At 39.9% G+C, this 16,400-nt stretch overlaps 1 protein-coding gene across 1 annotated transcript in view; it reads left to right on the forward strand.

Moving 5' to 3' along the window:
- The window catches only part of LOC145532957 (melanoma inhibitory activity protein 2-like), a 25,724-nt gene extending 10,558 nt beyond the window's left edge, over positions 1-15,166 (forward strand). The window contains exon 3 of the mRNA XM_081559165.1: positions 14,959-15,166. Within this exon, the coding sequence (XP_081415291.1) occupies positions 14,959-14,968 (10 nt within the window). The 3' untranslated portion in view covers positions 14,969-15,166. The remainder of the gene's footprint in view (positions 1-14,958) is intronic.
- The last annotated feature ends 1,234 nt before the right edge of the window (positions 15,167-16,400 follow it).

The following is a 16,400-nucleotide window of genomic DNA, read 5'->3' on the forward strand; positions in this document are numbered from 1 at the left end:
AAATATTTTTCTTTATCCATGTTCATAATTTTTCTTCCAAAATCTATTTTCTCTTATGTTAATGAAATGAAGTGAAGTGAAAGTTGCTCAGTCATGTCCAACTCTTTGCCACCCCATGGACTATAGAGTCCATGGAATTCTCCAGGCCAGAATACTGGAGTGGGTGGCCTTTCCCTTCTCTACGGGATCTTCTCAACCCAGGGATCTAACCCAGGTCTCCCACATTGCAGGTGGATTCTTTACCAGCTGAGCCACAAGGGAAGCCCAAGAATACCAGAGTGGGTAGCCTCTCCCTTCTCCAGGGGATCTTCAGGACCCTGCATTACCAACTGAGCTATGATAAAGCTGCTCAATTTATTTTGTTTACTATTTTCATGATCTACCTATTTCCATTCTTTTTACTTGTACATATCTTTGTCATCACATTTAAAGTAGGTTTTTTGATCATAGTTTTGTCTTTCTTTTTTTATCTTAGAAGCTCTGTCTTTGGAGTATAGACTATTATGTTGTTGAATTTAAACTTATCATCTTGCTGCATTTTCTGTTTTTCCCATCCCTTCTATATTTCTTTCTTTTGGATTATGTGTATTTTTTTTACTATTCTATTTACATGCATTATTACCAATAAGCTATACTTTTCATGTTTTATTGTTTTTAAAGTGATTACTCTTAAGGTTTATAATATTCAACTTGAACATATCACAATCCACATAGAAATAATATTATGCCACTTCATGTGCAATGTACAATTATTCAAACATTATGCTTCTATTTTTTTCCTGCTATTTGTTATTGTCACATTTTATGTTTCATATATTAAATACATAATACATTTTTATATTTTTCTTAAATATTCAATTATCTTTTAAAAGAATTTTTAAATGAGGGAAAAATTTATATTAACCACATATTTGCCAATTTTTTGCATCTTCAGGGCTTCCCTTGTAGCTCAGTGGGTAAAGAATCTGCCTGCAGTACAGGAGACCCGGGTTCGATCCCTGGGTTGGGAAGATCCCCTGGAGAAGGAAATGGCAACCCACTCCAGTATCCTTGCCTGGAAAATCCCATGGACACAAGAGCCTGGTGGGCTGCAGTCCATGGGGTCACAAAGAGTCGGGCACGACTGAGTGACTAACAATCAATTTGCATCTTCATTTCTTTATTTAGATCCAAGCTGTCGTGTGACTCCAAGTTTCATGTTCCTTTGATACAGAGAACTTGGCTTTTATTATAGAGCAGATATCCTGGAAGTGAATTATTGCAGCTTATGTTTGTCTGAAAAAGATTTTATTTTACTTCCATTTTCAAAAGATTATTTTCCCTGAATATAGAATTACAGGTTGACGAGATTTATCATCTATTTATCTATCATCACTTTATCTCTTTTCCTTCAATATATCATTCCCTTGTCTTCTGACCTGCACAGTTTCTGGCAAGAAATCTGCAGTCGTTCTTCCCTTTGCTCCTTTGTACATATGCCCATCTTATCTGCCTATCTTTTCCCTCTACTTCTAGAGTTTTTCTATTACCGGTTTTCAGCTATTTTATTGTGATGTTTTACGGTATAGGGTGTGTACATGTTATTTTTTTAATTGGAGGATAATTGCTTTACAATACTGTGTTGGTTTCTGCTGTACATCAGCATGAATCAGCCAGAGATGTACATACGTCTCCTCCCTCCTGAACCCCCTTCCCAACCTCCCTCCCCATCCACTCCTGTGCCTTTGTGCTTTTATCCTACTTTGGATTCATTGAGCTTCTGTGAGTATATGATTTTCATCAACTTTTGAGGCATTATTTCTGCAAATAATTTTCTGCTTTCTCCTCCTTCAGAGATTTCAGCTACCATCTTGTTAGAGGGCATGAAAATTTTCCACAAATAATTGAATCTCAGTTCATTTTTTCTCAGTTTTTCTCTCTATGCTTCATTTTATGTCCATTCTGTTGTTATATCCACAAGTTAATTGGTCTTTTCTTCTGAAGTATTAGAATGTACTGTTATTCCTTCTGCTAATGCTTTTTAAATTTCCTTTATTGTAAGCTTCATCTCTTTAATTTCCATTTCAGTTCAGTTCAGTCGCTCAGTCATGTCCAGCTCTTTGCAACCCCATGAACTGCAGCACACCAGACCTCCCTGCCCATCACCAACTCCCGGAGCTTGCTCAAACTCATGTCCATTGAGTCGGTGATGCCATCCAGCCATCTCATCCTCTGTCGTCCCCTTCTCCTCCTGCCTTCAGTCTTTCCCAGCATCAGAGTCTTTTCAAATGAGTCAGCTCTTCACATCAGGTGGCCAAAGTATTGGAGTTTCAGCTTCAACATCAGTCCTTCCAGTGAATATTCAGGACTGATTTCCTTTAGGATGGACTGGATGGACTGGAACTAAATTTCCATTTAGTTCTTTTAAATGTATCTCATGTCTCTCCTCATTATGTTTTCCTTTAAATATTAAAATCTATGTGCAATCCTGATTTAATGTCCTCACCTACTAATTCCATCATCTGTAACTTCTGATTTGCTTCTAAAGATTGGAATTTCTCCTAGTCATTGGAATTTTTTTGGTAATTTTTTCCGGCTACTGTAAATGTTATGTTTTAATGTCTAGATTTTGCTGTTTTTCTGTATAGAGTGATGGACTTTGTTTTGGAAGGAGAAAAGTTACTTGAAGGTCAGATTGATCCCCATGAGCCTTGGTTTGCTAGGGAAGGGCTAGAATAACTTGACTCCACAGAAAGTTCAGTCCTACCAGTATGGTGTGACTGCTCTGGGTTCTTCAATGAGTGGCCCAGGTTGTAACCGAGGACTCTCCACTCTGATTGGTCAGAATTTAATATTACACCTCCTTCCCTGTGTGACTCCAGTACAGCACCTGGCCAGTCTTTGCCTGTATCCACTGTATTCAGAAGCAATCCAGTACTCAGCAAACACCCAAGGAGCCTTGATGCACATTCCTACAGCATTTTTTCCTAGTAGCTCTTTCCCGTTTGGGAACCTGCACTGTGACTTCATCTAGCCCCAGTCTCCCTGAATTTTGATTTCTGTCTCTTCAAGTCATGAGGTGACTAGGCTGTCTTGGTTGCCCCTCTTTCACCTATGGTTGGAAAAATGTCTGGAGTTAGAAATCTGGAGCAATCAAAAGGCTTATCTCTTTTGTTTCTCTGTTAGTTGGGACGATGAGAATGTGAAGTCGCTTCAGTTGAGTCTGACTCTTCTTCAGTTGAGTGCGACCCTACAGACTATGGCCCGCCAGGCCCTCTGTCCCTGGGATTCTTCAGGCAAAAATACTGGAGTGGGTTGCCATGCCCTTCTCCAGGGGATCTTCCTGACCCCTGGGATTGAACCCGCATCTCTTGTACCTCCTGCATTGGCTGGCAAGTTCTTTATCACTAGTGCCACCGGGGAAGCCCACTAGGGACCTTAGATCTATGCTATCTATTGTCTAATGTCCAAAAACAGTTGTTTAATCAATTTTGTCCAATTTTCAAATTGTTTACAGTGAGAGGGTAAATCAGAGCTTTGTCTTCTCTCATGGCCAGAGATGGTTCTCATTATATTTTAACTTCCTCTGCTTTGTTCATTATTTCCTTTGCCATTTTTGTGATTATAGTTGTGTTTCTCCCTCTTTTCCAAAGTAGAGTTGTCTATGTTCTTTTTTGTGTTTTTTTCCAATGAACTACATTTGAATTTATTACGTATGCTATGTTTTTAAAATTTCTATCTGATTACTTATTGCTTTTATCTTTATTATTTTCTTTCTTCTGCTCTCTTTTGGCTTGCTTTTAAACCCTTTTTAATTTGGAACTTCAATTTCTCATTTTCTTTTTTAGTTAATTCTTTTAGCTGAATCTAGGATGGTACTTCATGCCATGAGCTTGAAATTCAAATCTCATGCATTACTTTTTAAATAGAATTTTGTTGAGATACAATTCACATACCCCCAAATTCACCTTTTAAAAATGTATAATTCAGTGGCTTTTCACATACAGTTGACTGTTGAACAATGCAATGGGTAGGGGAGTTGACCCACTGCATCTGAAAATACATGTATAACTTCACAGTCAGCCCTCTGTGTCTGCCATTCTGCATCTGTGGATTCAATCAACCATGGATCATGTAGCTTTATACCACTGAAAAAAAAATCCATGTATAAGTAGACCCACACAATTCAAACCTGTTTTATTCTAGGGTCAACTGTACTTACAAATGTGAGTGAGCAACACTGTTATTTGGAAACATTTCCAGCACCCTCAAATTAACACTACCAGTCTCTTTTCTCCCCTCTTTTAAGCCTTTGGGGACCACTAATCTGTCCTCTGGCTCAATGAATTTGCCTAATACGAACATTTAGTACCAGTAGTATCATACAGTATCTGGCATTTTATGACTAGTTCCTTTCAGGTAGCTTAATGCGTTCCAGTCATCCATATTCATCAAGTGTTAGTGCTTCATACGTTTTTATTATTGCTGAGTAATAGTCCCATCAATAATTGCTTATCTATTCATCAGTTGGTGGATATTTGGGCTTTTCTATTCCTTAACTAGTACAGATAATGATTATATAAGTATCAGTGTATAGATTTTTGTGTAGATATATGTTTTAAATATGAAATAGGTCCTTGAATTGCTGGGTCATATGCTAACTTTATGTTTAAATTTTTGAAAACTGCCAAATTGTTTTCCAAAGTCACTGCCACTGCACTGTTTTAAAATACTATCAACTAAATCATACTTGAATTAAAAACAATAGACAATCAATAAATGTAATTCACTCTTTAAAAAATAAGATAGTACCATCTATGAATGAGAGGTCTAATTTCTCCAAATGCTTGCCAAATTTTGTCTTTAAAAAATTTTAATCTTCCTACTGGGTGTTCAGTTCAATTCAGTTCAGTCACTCAGTCATGTCCAACTCTTTGCAACCCCATGGACTGCAGCACACCAGGCTTCTCTGTCCATCACCAACTCTTGGAGCTTGCTCAAATTCATGTACATTGAGTTGGTGATGCCGACTCATCCTCCATTGTCCATCTCATCCAACCACCTCATCCTCTGTCGTCCCCTTCTCCTCCTGCCTTCAATCTTTCCCAGCATCAGGGTCTTTTCTAATGGGTCAGTTCTTCCCATCAGATGGCCAAAGTATTGGAGTTTCAGCTTCAGCATCAGTCCTTCCAGTGAATATTCAGGACTGATTTCCTTTGGGATTGATTGGCAGCCCAAGGAACTCTCAAGAGTCTTCTCCAACACCACAGTTCAAAAGCATCCGTTCTTCGGTGCTCAGCTTTCTTTGTAGTTCAACTCTCACATCCATACATAACTACTGGAAAAACCATAGCTTTGACTAGATGCACCTTTGTTAGCAAAGTAATGTCTCTGCTTTTTAATATGGTGTCTCAGTTGGTCATAACTTTTCTTCCAAGGAGCAAGCGTCCATTAATTTCATGGCTGTAGACACGGCACCCCACTCCAGTACTCTTGCCTGGAAACTCCCATGGATGGAGGAGCCTGGTAGGCTGCAGTCCATGGGGTTGCGAAGAGTCAGACATGACTGAGCGACTTCACTTTCACTTTTCCCTTTCATGCACCGGAGAAGGAAATGGCAGCCCACTCCAGTGTTCTTTCCTGGAGAATCCCAGGGACGGTGGAGCCTGGTGGGCTGCCGTCTATGGGGTAGCACAGAGTTGGACACGACTGAATCGACTTAGCAGCAGCAGCAGCAGTCACCATCTACAGTGATTTTGGAGCCCAAAAAATTAAAGTGTGTCACTGTTTCCATTGTTTCCCCATATGTTTGCCATGAAGTGATGGGACTGGATGCCCTGATGTTAGTTTTCTGAATGTTGAGTTTTAAGCCAACTTTCTCACTTTCCTCTTTCAGTTATATCAAGAGGCTCTTTAATTCTTCTTCACTTTCTGCCATATGGGTAGTGTCATCTGCATATCTGAGGTTACTGATATTTCTCCCAACAAACTTAGTTCCAGCTTGTGCTTCATCCAGTCCAGCATTTCTCATGTTGTACTCTGCATATAAGTTAAATAAGCAGGGTGACAATATATAGCCTTGACGTATTCCTTTCCCTATTTGGAACCAGTCTGTTTTTCCATGTCCAGTTCTAACTGTTGCTTCCTGACCTGCCTACAGGTTTCTCAGGAGGCAGGTCAGTTGGTCTGGTATTCCTATCTCTTGAAGAATGTTCCACAGTCTATTGAGATCCACACAGTCAAAGACTTTGGCATAGTCAATAAAGCAGAAATAGATATTTTTCTGGAATTCTCTTGCTTTTTCGATGATCCAATGCATGTTGGCAATTTGATCTCTGGCTCCCCTGCCTTTTCTAAATCCAGCTTGAACATCCGGAAGTTCACGTTTCATGTACTGTTGAAGCATGGCTTGGAGAATTTTGAGCATTACTTTGCTAGTGTGTGAGATGAGTGCAATTATGCAGTAGCTTGAACATTCTTTGGTATTACCTTTCTTTGGGATTGGGATGAAAACTGACCTTTCCAGTCCTGTGGGCACTTCTGAGTTTTCCAAATTTGCTGGCATATTGAGTGTTACACTTTCACAACGTCATCTTTCAGGATTTGAAATAGCTCAACTGAAATTCCATCACCTCCACTAGCTTTGTTCATAGTGATGCTTCCTAAAGCCCACTTGACTTCACATTCCAGGATGTCTGGCTCTAGGTGAGTGATCACCCCATTGTGGTTATCTGGGTGTGACATGTATCAAATTTTCATTTAGATTCACGTCTCTTAACTGATGATATTGATCATCTTTTGATCTTTTGTATATTTTCTTTGCAGAAATGTCTATTTAAATGCTTTGCTCATTTTTAAATTGGATTGCTTGTCTTTCCGTTGTTAAGTTGCTAGTGACTTGTATATATCCTGGATATGTGTACTATCAGATATGTGATTGACAAGTATCTTCTCTCAGTCTGTATATTTTGTGCTTTGAAGCACAATTTTTTTTTTCTTTTGATGAAGCCCAATTTATATATGTATTCTTTTGTCATTTGTGCTTTTGGTATTGTAGCTAAAAATTACTGCCATTTCAAAGTCACAAAGATTTATTTCTGTGTTTTCTTTTTCAGAGTTTTATAGTATTAGCTCTTACATCCAAGTCTATGGTCCATTTTGAGTTAATTTTTGTGTGTGTTGTGAGATAGGGTGTCAGTTTTATTCTTTTGCATGTAGATATCCAGTTGTTCTAGCACAATTTTTGAAAAGTCTTGAATCGTTTTTGCCAAGAAAGAAAAAACACTCTTCTAACATGTAAATGAATGACTTTCAAGTTTCATAAAGTCATAGGACATTGTCTCTAGAAACATGCTAACAGGTAACTTAGTCCAAACTTCTTCAAACAAGTCAATTGATTTGCTCAAGGCCCTCCTTGTCCCCATTCTGTTTCCAGCTGATGCATCCAGGATCTGTACCAAACCAGGAATGGTGCAGCTGGTCGACTACTATGTTACAGTCAGAACTGGTTTCTCCTTTTTATCCCCACATATTTATATTTCCACTCAGAAACTGAAAGTCTCAAAATACTAGTGGGTGTAGAGGTTTGTGGCATGGAGGGTTTGGGGAGAGATTGCTGGTAAGACATTTCATTTGAGAAAATAAAGATCAGAACAAGCAGATTCAAGCAGAAGAAGCCTTAGAGTTAGTGTGAGAAGGAACTGTGGTTTGTTTGTTTGCTTGCTTTTTTTAAACACCCTTCTTTGGTAGAGAGTTCCAGAAAATCACTGTATTGTAAAGACCAGTGCTCAAGCAGCAAAGTCACCAATGATGAAGACCGCTTGGATCTGGGATTGTGGACAGACATGTCCATCTATCACTGAAATTTTTAGGGCAGTAAATTTTCCATAGACTCACTCAGATGCCATTGCTACTGCCTTTTAGTGAGGTAGATAAGTTTAGTTGCTAAGTCATGTCTGACTCTTGTGATCCCATGGACTGTAGTCCCCCCAGGCTCCTCTGTCCATGGGATTTTTCAGACAATAACACTGGAACAGGTTGCCGTTTCCTTCTCCAGGGAGTCTTCCCAAGCCAAAGATCTAACCTGGGTCTCCTGCTTTGCAGGCAGACTCTTTACCGACTAAGCCACCAGGGAAGTTCAACTTTTAGTGAGTCTTCCAGAGTGAGTCTTCCAGAATAACGGATGCTGGGAAACCAAAACCTTTACTTAGGAAGAGCCAGGATGGTGTGTGTGACTTAATTTCTTACAGTAGATACCTACATGACACTAGGAGGGTGCAAGTAATACGAGGCAGTGGCCGAGCACTGAGAAATGGGAGGTCTTTGCAAGCAAGGCAGCAGACACACTGGTTCCCCTGGGGCAGCTCTGACAGTTTCTGAAGTCTGATTCCTAATAACTTAGGTACTGAGCAGTGAGTGATGAGACTGAGGCAGTGAGCGCTGAGTGAGGTTTCCTCTAGAAAATTCCCATACACTGTTGGGCACTTCCCATTGCTGCTGGTTGTACAGCAGTCAAATCTCATGCCCTGGGTCTCACTGAGATTCTGTCAGTTTCATAATACCATCTGAGAAACCACTTTCTTTTTTTCCTAACTTTGATTTTTTAATTGAAGGATAATTGCTTTACAATGCTGTGTTGAATTCTGCTGTACAACAATATGAATCAATCATAATTATATGTATGGTGGCTACAGTCCATGGGGTTGCAAAGAGTCGGACATGACTAAGTGACTAAGCACAACACAACAACAACATATATATACACATACATACATACACACACACACACACATACACATACACATATATACATACATATGCATACATACATATACACACACATATACATACACACATATATACATATATAGACATACATACATATACATACATATATATACATATATGTGTGTGTGTATATATATATATACATATATGTGTGTGTGTGTATATATATATATATATATATATAAACTCCCTGCTGGCTCAGACAGTAAAGAATCTGCATACAATGCAGAAGGCCCAGGTTTGATTCCTGGGTTGAGAAGATCCCCTGGAGAAGGGAATGGCAACCCACTCAGTATTCTTGCCTGGAAGATGTGTGTACAAAGGAGCCTGGTGGGCTACAGTCCAAGGAATCAAAAAGAGCTGGACATGACTGAATGACTAACATTTTCATATACATATATATACACTTTCATATGTATATATCTGCCACTATGAGCCTTGACCAATATAATCAGCAATCTCATTAACAATAAAAGGACAGTGAATTCGTTTTTCTGTAGGCCATCCTTAAGTCTAGGTAAATGTCTCTTCTTAGAAGAGTACTTCATTTCTAAAAGGAAAAAAAATAGATATGGTACCAATTTGAACACAAAATTCGAAAAAGTTGAAAGAGGCAACAATCCTGAAGACTCAGAGGAGGATGAAAAAACTTCTGAAAATCACTTATTAAAGACAAAAAAGTTAGTTTGGAGATAGTTTTTCATCTTTGGTGGAATACAAGATGGTGATACCTCCACAAAACAAGATCAAAAAATAACAATTTAGGAACCGACTGTGGTGAAAGAGAAGGAACGATGAGCATTAAAAACAGAAAGATGGTAGGTAGTATACTATGTGAGGGAAACGTTTTTCACCAGCTCCACAAGATTCTCGGGCCCAGTGAGTTGCTGCTGCTGCTAAGTTGCGTCAGTCGTATCCAACTCTGTGCGACCCCACAGACGGCAGCCCACCAGGCTCCTTTGTCCCTGGGATTCTCCAGGCAAGAATACTGGAGTGGGTTGCCATTTCCTCCTCCAGTGCATGAAAGGGAAAAGTGAAAGTGAAGTCACTCAGTCGTGTCCGACTCTTAGCGACCCTGTGGACTGTAGCCTACCAGGCTCCTCTGCCCATGGGATTTTCCAGGCAAGAGTACTGGAGTGGGGTGCCATTGCCTTCTCCGCCAGTGAGTTGGGGGAATAGTAACTGTATGAGAGCTTTGAGGAAGGATCACAGTGTGTGACAAGTGGCCCAGAGTTTGCTCTGCGCCGTGGGTCTGACGTGGTGGACCCTGGCCTGGAGTATTCTGCACACACATGGCACCATCTCCCTGGTGCATGAGTGGGAATTCAGATCCAGTCTCTCCTTGTATAGAGATTGTGGAGAGATGGAGACAGAGAAGTGCTGTGGACGGTCTGGCTTCACCCCGGGTCCCAGGAGGGTCTGAGGCTCATGGTTACCCTCTGTGCCTGTCCAGCTGCTGAAGGTTGGACTGCCCAGCCTGCCCCTGAAGACAGGGCTGAAGCCCCACTGCCTAGGCATCAGGTGGGTAGGGGTCAGCATGTAACGGTCTTCACTGCTCTTCCACAGATTATGGAAACAAGGTTGATGAAAAATAAACATCGCAGGACTTCCCTGGTGGCCCAGTGGTTGGTTGAGACTCTGCCCTTCCATTGCAGGGGGTGTGGGTTCAATCCCTGGTTGGGGAACAAGGATCCCACACGCAGTGTGGCAAGTGTTACTGTCAAGTACATCTAGACACTGTCAGTTTGATTGTAATAAAAAAAATTAAAAAATAATAAACCTCACTTTCCTTAAAAAAAAAAGTAAGATGAGCCAAGACTATAAGATGAGGAAAACAGGCTTGGTGTGAAGAGGAAGTCTAAGGAAACTAAAATTGCAATAACGTAAATATATTTTGCAGGAGCCAAAGACTACAGCATCAGAGCTGATATAATGAAATATGTACTTGATTCTTTTTTTCACCATTTAAACTTTTTATTTTTTATTGAAGTATAGCCAATTAACTATGTTGTGATAGTTTCAGGAGGACAGTAAAGGGCTTCACCCATACAAAGACGTGTATCTACTCTCTCTCAAACTCCTATCCCGTCTAGGCTGCCACATGACATTGAGCAGCATCCCATGGGTTATACAGTAGGTTCTTGGTTATCCATTTAAGTATAGCAATGTTATGTACTTGATTCTTAAATATAAATGTATATAATAGATAAACTCTAGACAAATATAATCAAGAAAACAGGGGAAAAGGAGCAAATAAAGAAATGAGAAAAAAATAAATAAATTTCAAGCAAATATAACCAAGATAAGGCAAACAAGAAATTATATGTGAGAAATTTCAAGGCAAAGAGTGCTGGAGGGAGAAACATACTCAAAAAAATGTAGAAAACTTAACCAAATGTAAAGTATGGACTCAAATCATAAACATGTGGAAGATAATTGGGGAAAGGTGAACAATAAATGGATATTTGATAATAGTAAGAAATTACTGTTAATGTTTTAGGTAAGCAGTAATAGTCTCATTAGCTTATAGAGTCTTTATATTTTAGAGATAAATGCTGAAAGAGCTATAGATAAAGTTATGATGATGGGATTTGTTCAAAATAATGGAGGAGAGGGGACAGTGAGTGAGTCTGTGAATGAGGTACCAAGAGAATAAAGTTGTCCCTGAGCTGATCATTATTGAAATCAGAGGATGGAACATATTGTAAATCAACCATACCTCAATACGATTTCAATAAACAGCTCAGATTAAAAAAAAAAACAACGATGTCAGTAGCACCCACTTTTTAATAGTGGCTTAAATTCACAAGTTTAAAAAAATCCTTAGGGAAAACTAGAACTAAAAGATTCTTCTTTCATACTATAATAATTATACAAACATATGTCCAACATCTTACTAAATAGTGAATCACCGAAGGTATTCCTATTAAAATCAGAAGCGGGGCAGGCGTGGCTGCTTTAAGCATTAGTGTTTCATGTTGCTTAAGATCTGACTCATGTTACAAGATCTGAAAAAGAAATAAGAACTGTAACTGTTGGAAAGGAAGAGACAAAATATTTATTATATACAACCTTAAGATCAGGCGACCTAAACATCTAAGAGAATCAATTCTGTAACGCTTGGAATTTAAAGGAAAGCTTAGCAAAAGAGCCAGATTTTAAAATAAATGTACAACAGTCAATAAGTTCTACACCCAAAAACATCAAGCAAACAGAAAATATACTCTCATGGATGGCAAAGATTTCTTATTAACAGCATGAAGAAAAGAATAAAGCTTGACGGAGATGCAATACAAACATAATGACAGAAAGCACATTAAAAATGGACAAACACGGCCCTTAAATATCTGCGGTGATGTGTGAAAAACATTCTATAAAAAACAAAACTGAATAAACAAAATCTAGAATCCATAAGAGTATATTCACTATGATTCCTTTTTGTAGGCTAGAGATGATATAAATCCCAGAAAAAGAAAAATTAAAAAGATTTCAAGTAAACCTAAGAGATTTTAATAATTTTATAATTATTTTTATTTTAAAATTATTTATAATTTTTAATAATTATTTTATGGAGATAGACTTTCATATCATTTTCGTTTTCTCTTTACTTTTATGCACTATTATCTGCAACAAGCAAATGTAACTTTTGAGGCGGTCCAAAAAATTTTGACTTGTTGAATTGACTTGAGTTTAAAACCAAACAAGTGAAATATAATAAATTTGTTGGCTACTTATAATTTTCAAGAGTCAAGATTATGCTCCTCTGAACCATTCTGAAGAGATTTTCTAAAACATAGGATAATACTCAAGAGCAAAGAATCTGAGACAAAATTCAAATGGATGAGTGGAAATATTTCTCTGACTGTCCTGAGCTGGCCAGTCTGCCTAGAAACTAATTTAGGAATTCAAAATGACATCACTGCAGGTGTTCTTTCAAAGTAGTGCATTCATTTATAATGCTCTGGTTGACAAACCTGGCAGGCAGACAAGAGTTTAAAAGCCTCAGATATTCTCTTTGTTGATGCTCACCATTTTTATCTTCAAATAAAAGTATTCCTACTTTTTCTTCTACCCCTGAGGCTTTGGTTCTTGGTTGAGAAGTGTCTCATAAACTTCAGAAGAGGAGAAAAACATAAGATGATAGTCATAGTCTTCTATTTTGTAAGACTATAAATATTTTAACTTCTAGAAGAGACCACCTATCATGAATACTTCAGATATTCCTAAGTCTTATAAAGATTAACTATTAAGTTTATTATAGTTTCCAAACTGAGGTAGTATATGCCAGATTGGCTTAAAACATTTGGAAATAAATATACTGAATGTTTGCCAAAGGTCAAGTACTGGAAAAGATTAACGTCAAATTCTGAAAAGTAAAAGGTGCTATCAAAAAATTAAATATTAAACTTTACTGAATAATTTTTAAAAAATTCAACAAGTTACACCACTAAGCAGGCAGAGCCTAGCACTTGCTCACAATCCAATAAATATTAATTACCTGCTATTGACAAAGAATGGAGGTGAGCACTGTAGTGAGAAGTAGTAAAATATCTCAAGGAATTTCGAGAGTAAACAGGGGTAAAGACAGGTACAGAGATAAATAACAGAACTCCTACAAATTAACGTGAAACTACAAAAGAACCATTTTAAAAACTGTCAGAAGACTTGAACAGACATTTCACAAAAGAAGATGTATGAAAGGTCAGTAAGCATATGAAAAGTTACTCAGCAGTATTAGTCATCAGAGAAATGAAAGTTAAAACTACAGCTAGATGCCATTACACACCCACCGGAATAGCTAAAATAAAAAAAAAAGATAGACAACGCCAAATGTTGGCTGCAATGAAGAGCAACTGGAATGCTCTTACATTGCTAGGACAGAATGAAATTGTCCAGCCGTGTTAGTGATCTCTTTGGCAGTTCCTTTAAAGTTCAACAGTCGTCTGTCCTATGACCCAGCAATTCCATTTCCAGGTACTTACCCAAGAGAAATGAAAGCATGTCTACAGAAAGACACATGCAAGGTTTATTTACAATAACCAAAAAAACAAATAAATAAATGCCCATCAACAGGAAGAGGGATAAACAAATTGTGGGATATTCATACGGTGGAATACTACTCAACAATAAAAATCACGGATAGGTGCAATTACGTGAAAGCATCTCAAAAACGCTGAGTGACAGAGTCTCACACACACAAGTAATACAACCTGGAAGAGTCCATTTAATTGAAACTCTAGAACGGGCCAAGCTCATCTGTGATGACAGAAGTCGTACAGTGGTTGCCTCCAAGGTCATCAGAGTGGGCCAACAGCTAACTGGAAAGGAACAAACGGGGACATTCTGGGTTGATGGATGAGCTCTACATCTTGATAGAGGTGATGGGTTGCACAAGTGGACAACAGTCCAAAGTTATCAAACAGGCAATTGGCTCCCCTGGTAGCTCAGCTGGTGAAGAATGTACCTGCAGTGCAGGAGACCCCAGTTTGATTCCTGGGTTGGGAAGATCCCCTGGAAAAGGGATAGGCTACTCACGCCAGTATTCTTGGGCTTCCCTGGTGGCTCAGCTGCTAAAGAATCTGCCTGCAATGTGGGAAACCTGGGTTCGATCCCTGGTTTGGGAAGATCCCCTGGAGCAGGGAAAGGCTACCCACTCTAGTATTCTTGCCTGGAGAATCCCCATGGGATTCTGGGGAGGAACCTGGCGGGCTACAGTCCATGGGGTCACAAAGAGTCAGACACGAATGAGTGACTGCTGCTGCTGCTAAGTCGCTTCAGTCGTGTCCGACTCTGTGCGACCCCATAGACGGCAGCCCACCAGGCTCCCCCGTCCCTGGGATTCTCCAGGCAAGAATACTGGAGTGGGCTGCCATTTCCTTCTCCAATGCATGAAAGTGAAAAGTGAAAGTGAAGCCGCTCAGTCGTGTCCGACCCCTAGCGACCCCATAGACTGCAGCCTACTAGGCTCCTCCGTCCATGGGATTTTCCAGGCAAGAGTACTGGAGTGGGGTGCCATTGCCTTCTCCGATGAGTGACTAAGCACATTGAACTAAACGTGTAAGAGCTGTGCATTTTATTATGCTTCAATTATACTTCAAATGTTAAAAAATGTCAGAAAGTGTGAAAATAGAAATAGTAAACATGTGTGAGTTTGCATAGCAGGGACGACTCATCCTTACTATCTTAACTCAGGGTGCTGTGACAAAACACCATGGACTGAGAAGCTAAACAGCGTGTGTTTCTCACAGCTCTGGAGGCTGGGAGCACCGTGGAACATCGCTGAGGAGGAACAGCTGAGGCTTACAGAGCAGAACTATGGTACACACTGCTGCCCAAATCCTACATCGACCTAAGCGGGAATGTGAGGGGAAAGTGCCAATAGATTCCATTTTTGGCGAGGGTCCTCTTCCTGCCTTTGTGCCATGTACTCACAGGAAGAGAGATTAAGTTCTGGTGCCACGTCCTCCCCTTACAAGGACACTAATCCCATCATGGGGACCCCACCCTTAGAAACTTATCTGACCCTAGTCACCTCCCAAAGGTCCCACCTCCTAATTCCATCACATTGGGGGTTAGAGTGCCAGCATATGAATTTAGGGGGAACACAAGCATCCAGGGCACAGCACTTGTTAATGTCATGATAGAGTACAACTCCACTGATAAAATGTCCCTCCGTCACATGAGACGGTCAGGAGCCAGCACTGGGTGATGAAGCCACAGTGAGGCCAGGACTTGAGGGGGAGCAGGAAGCACCTCTGAGGACCATCTCTGCAGGCGCTGAGTCTCAGAAAAATATAACTCCCCATACCTCCTGAACCTCTACAGTAGCTAGCCATTGGAGCATCTGGGGAAGAGGGTTCGGGCAGATGGAACAGCCATTGCGAAAGTCCTAAGGCAGGAGCATCAGACACATTCAAGGAACAAGGAGAAGGAGGGACTTCCTGGTGGTCCAGTGGTAAAGAATCCACCTTGCAAAGCATTTGAGCTAGCAAATTCTCAGAAGGAGAAATTTACATCCAAAAATGTATTCACTGTGCAAGACAGACTATTAGAAACATCAGATGAAGCCACAGAGAATGTCTTCAACGAGGTTTAAAATAACAGAGAAATCTTGCACCCCAAGGAACAAAACCACATTAACTAATATATTCACCCATCATACAGTCACCGCCCCTCAGAATCTAGCTCCATCTGAAAGTAAAGAAGTTTACATTGGTTCTGTGATCCGAAACGAACTCGTGGAAAACTGCTGGAATACTTACTTGCTTCACTAAGATACACCCCTTCAGAGCCTTTAAAAAATTATACCACATTAGTGTATTCCTGGTCAGGACACTTTTGTTGGGACATAGATGATAAAAATGAAGCGTTGCCTTAGAAGAGACTTTGCCCATAGCAGACAAGAAGAAAGGTTAGTTAATTTCAACATGTTTACATCACTGGTCCTCAACACCTTCCCTGCCCTCACATGTGCAAGGGGCAAGACACATCACTGCCCTTCAGCACTGATGCCCCCTTAAGACAGTGTGTTCTTCTAAAGAAGGGAGCTGTGCAAAAAGAGGTTCCGAGGGTCGGGGGAGCTATGCTATACCGCTCCCCTCCCCCACCAGGAGAGTCACTGATTCCCTCAGGGA

The sequence above is a fragment of the Giraffa tippelskirchi genome, chromosome 2 (assembly GCF_054371585.1).
Source record: "Giraffa tippelskirchi isolate mGirTip1 chromosome 2, T2T-mGirTip1v1.2.pri, whole genome shotgun sequence".
Taxonomy (NCBI): Eukaryota; Metazoa; Chordata; class Mammalia; order Artiodactyla; family Giraffidae; genus Giraffa; species Giraffa tippelskirchi.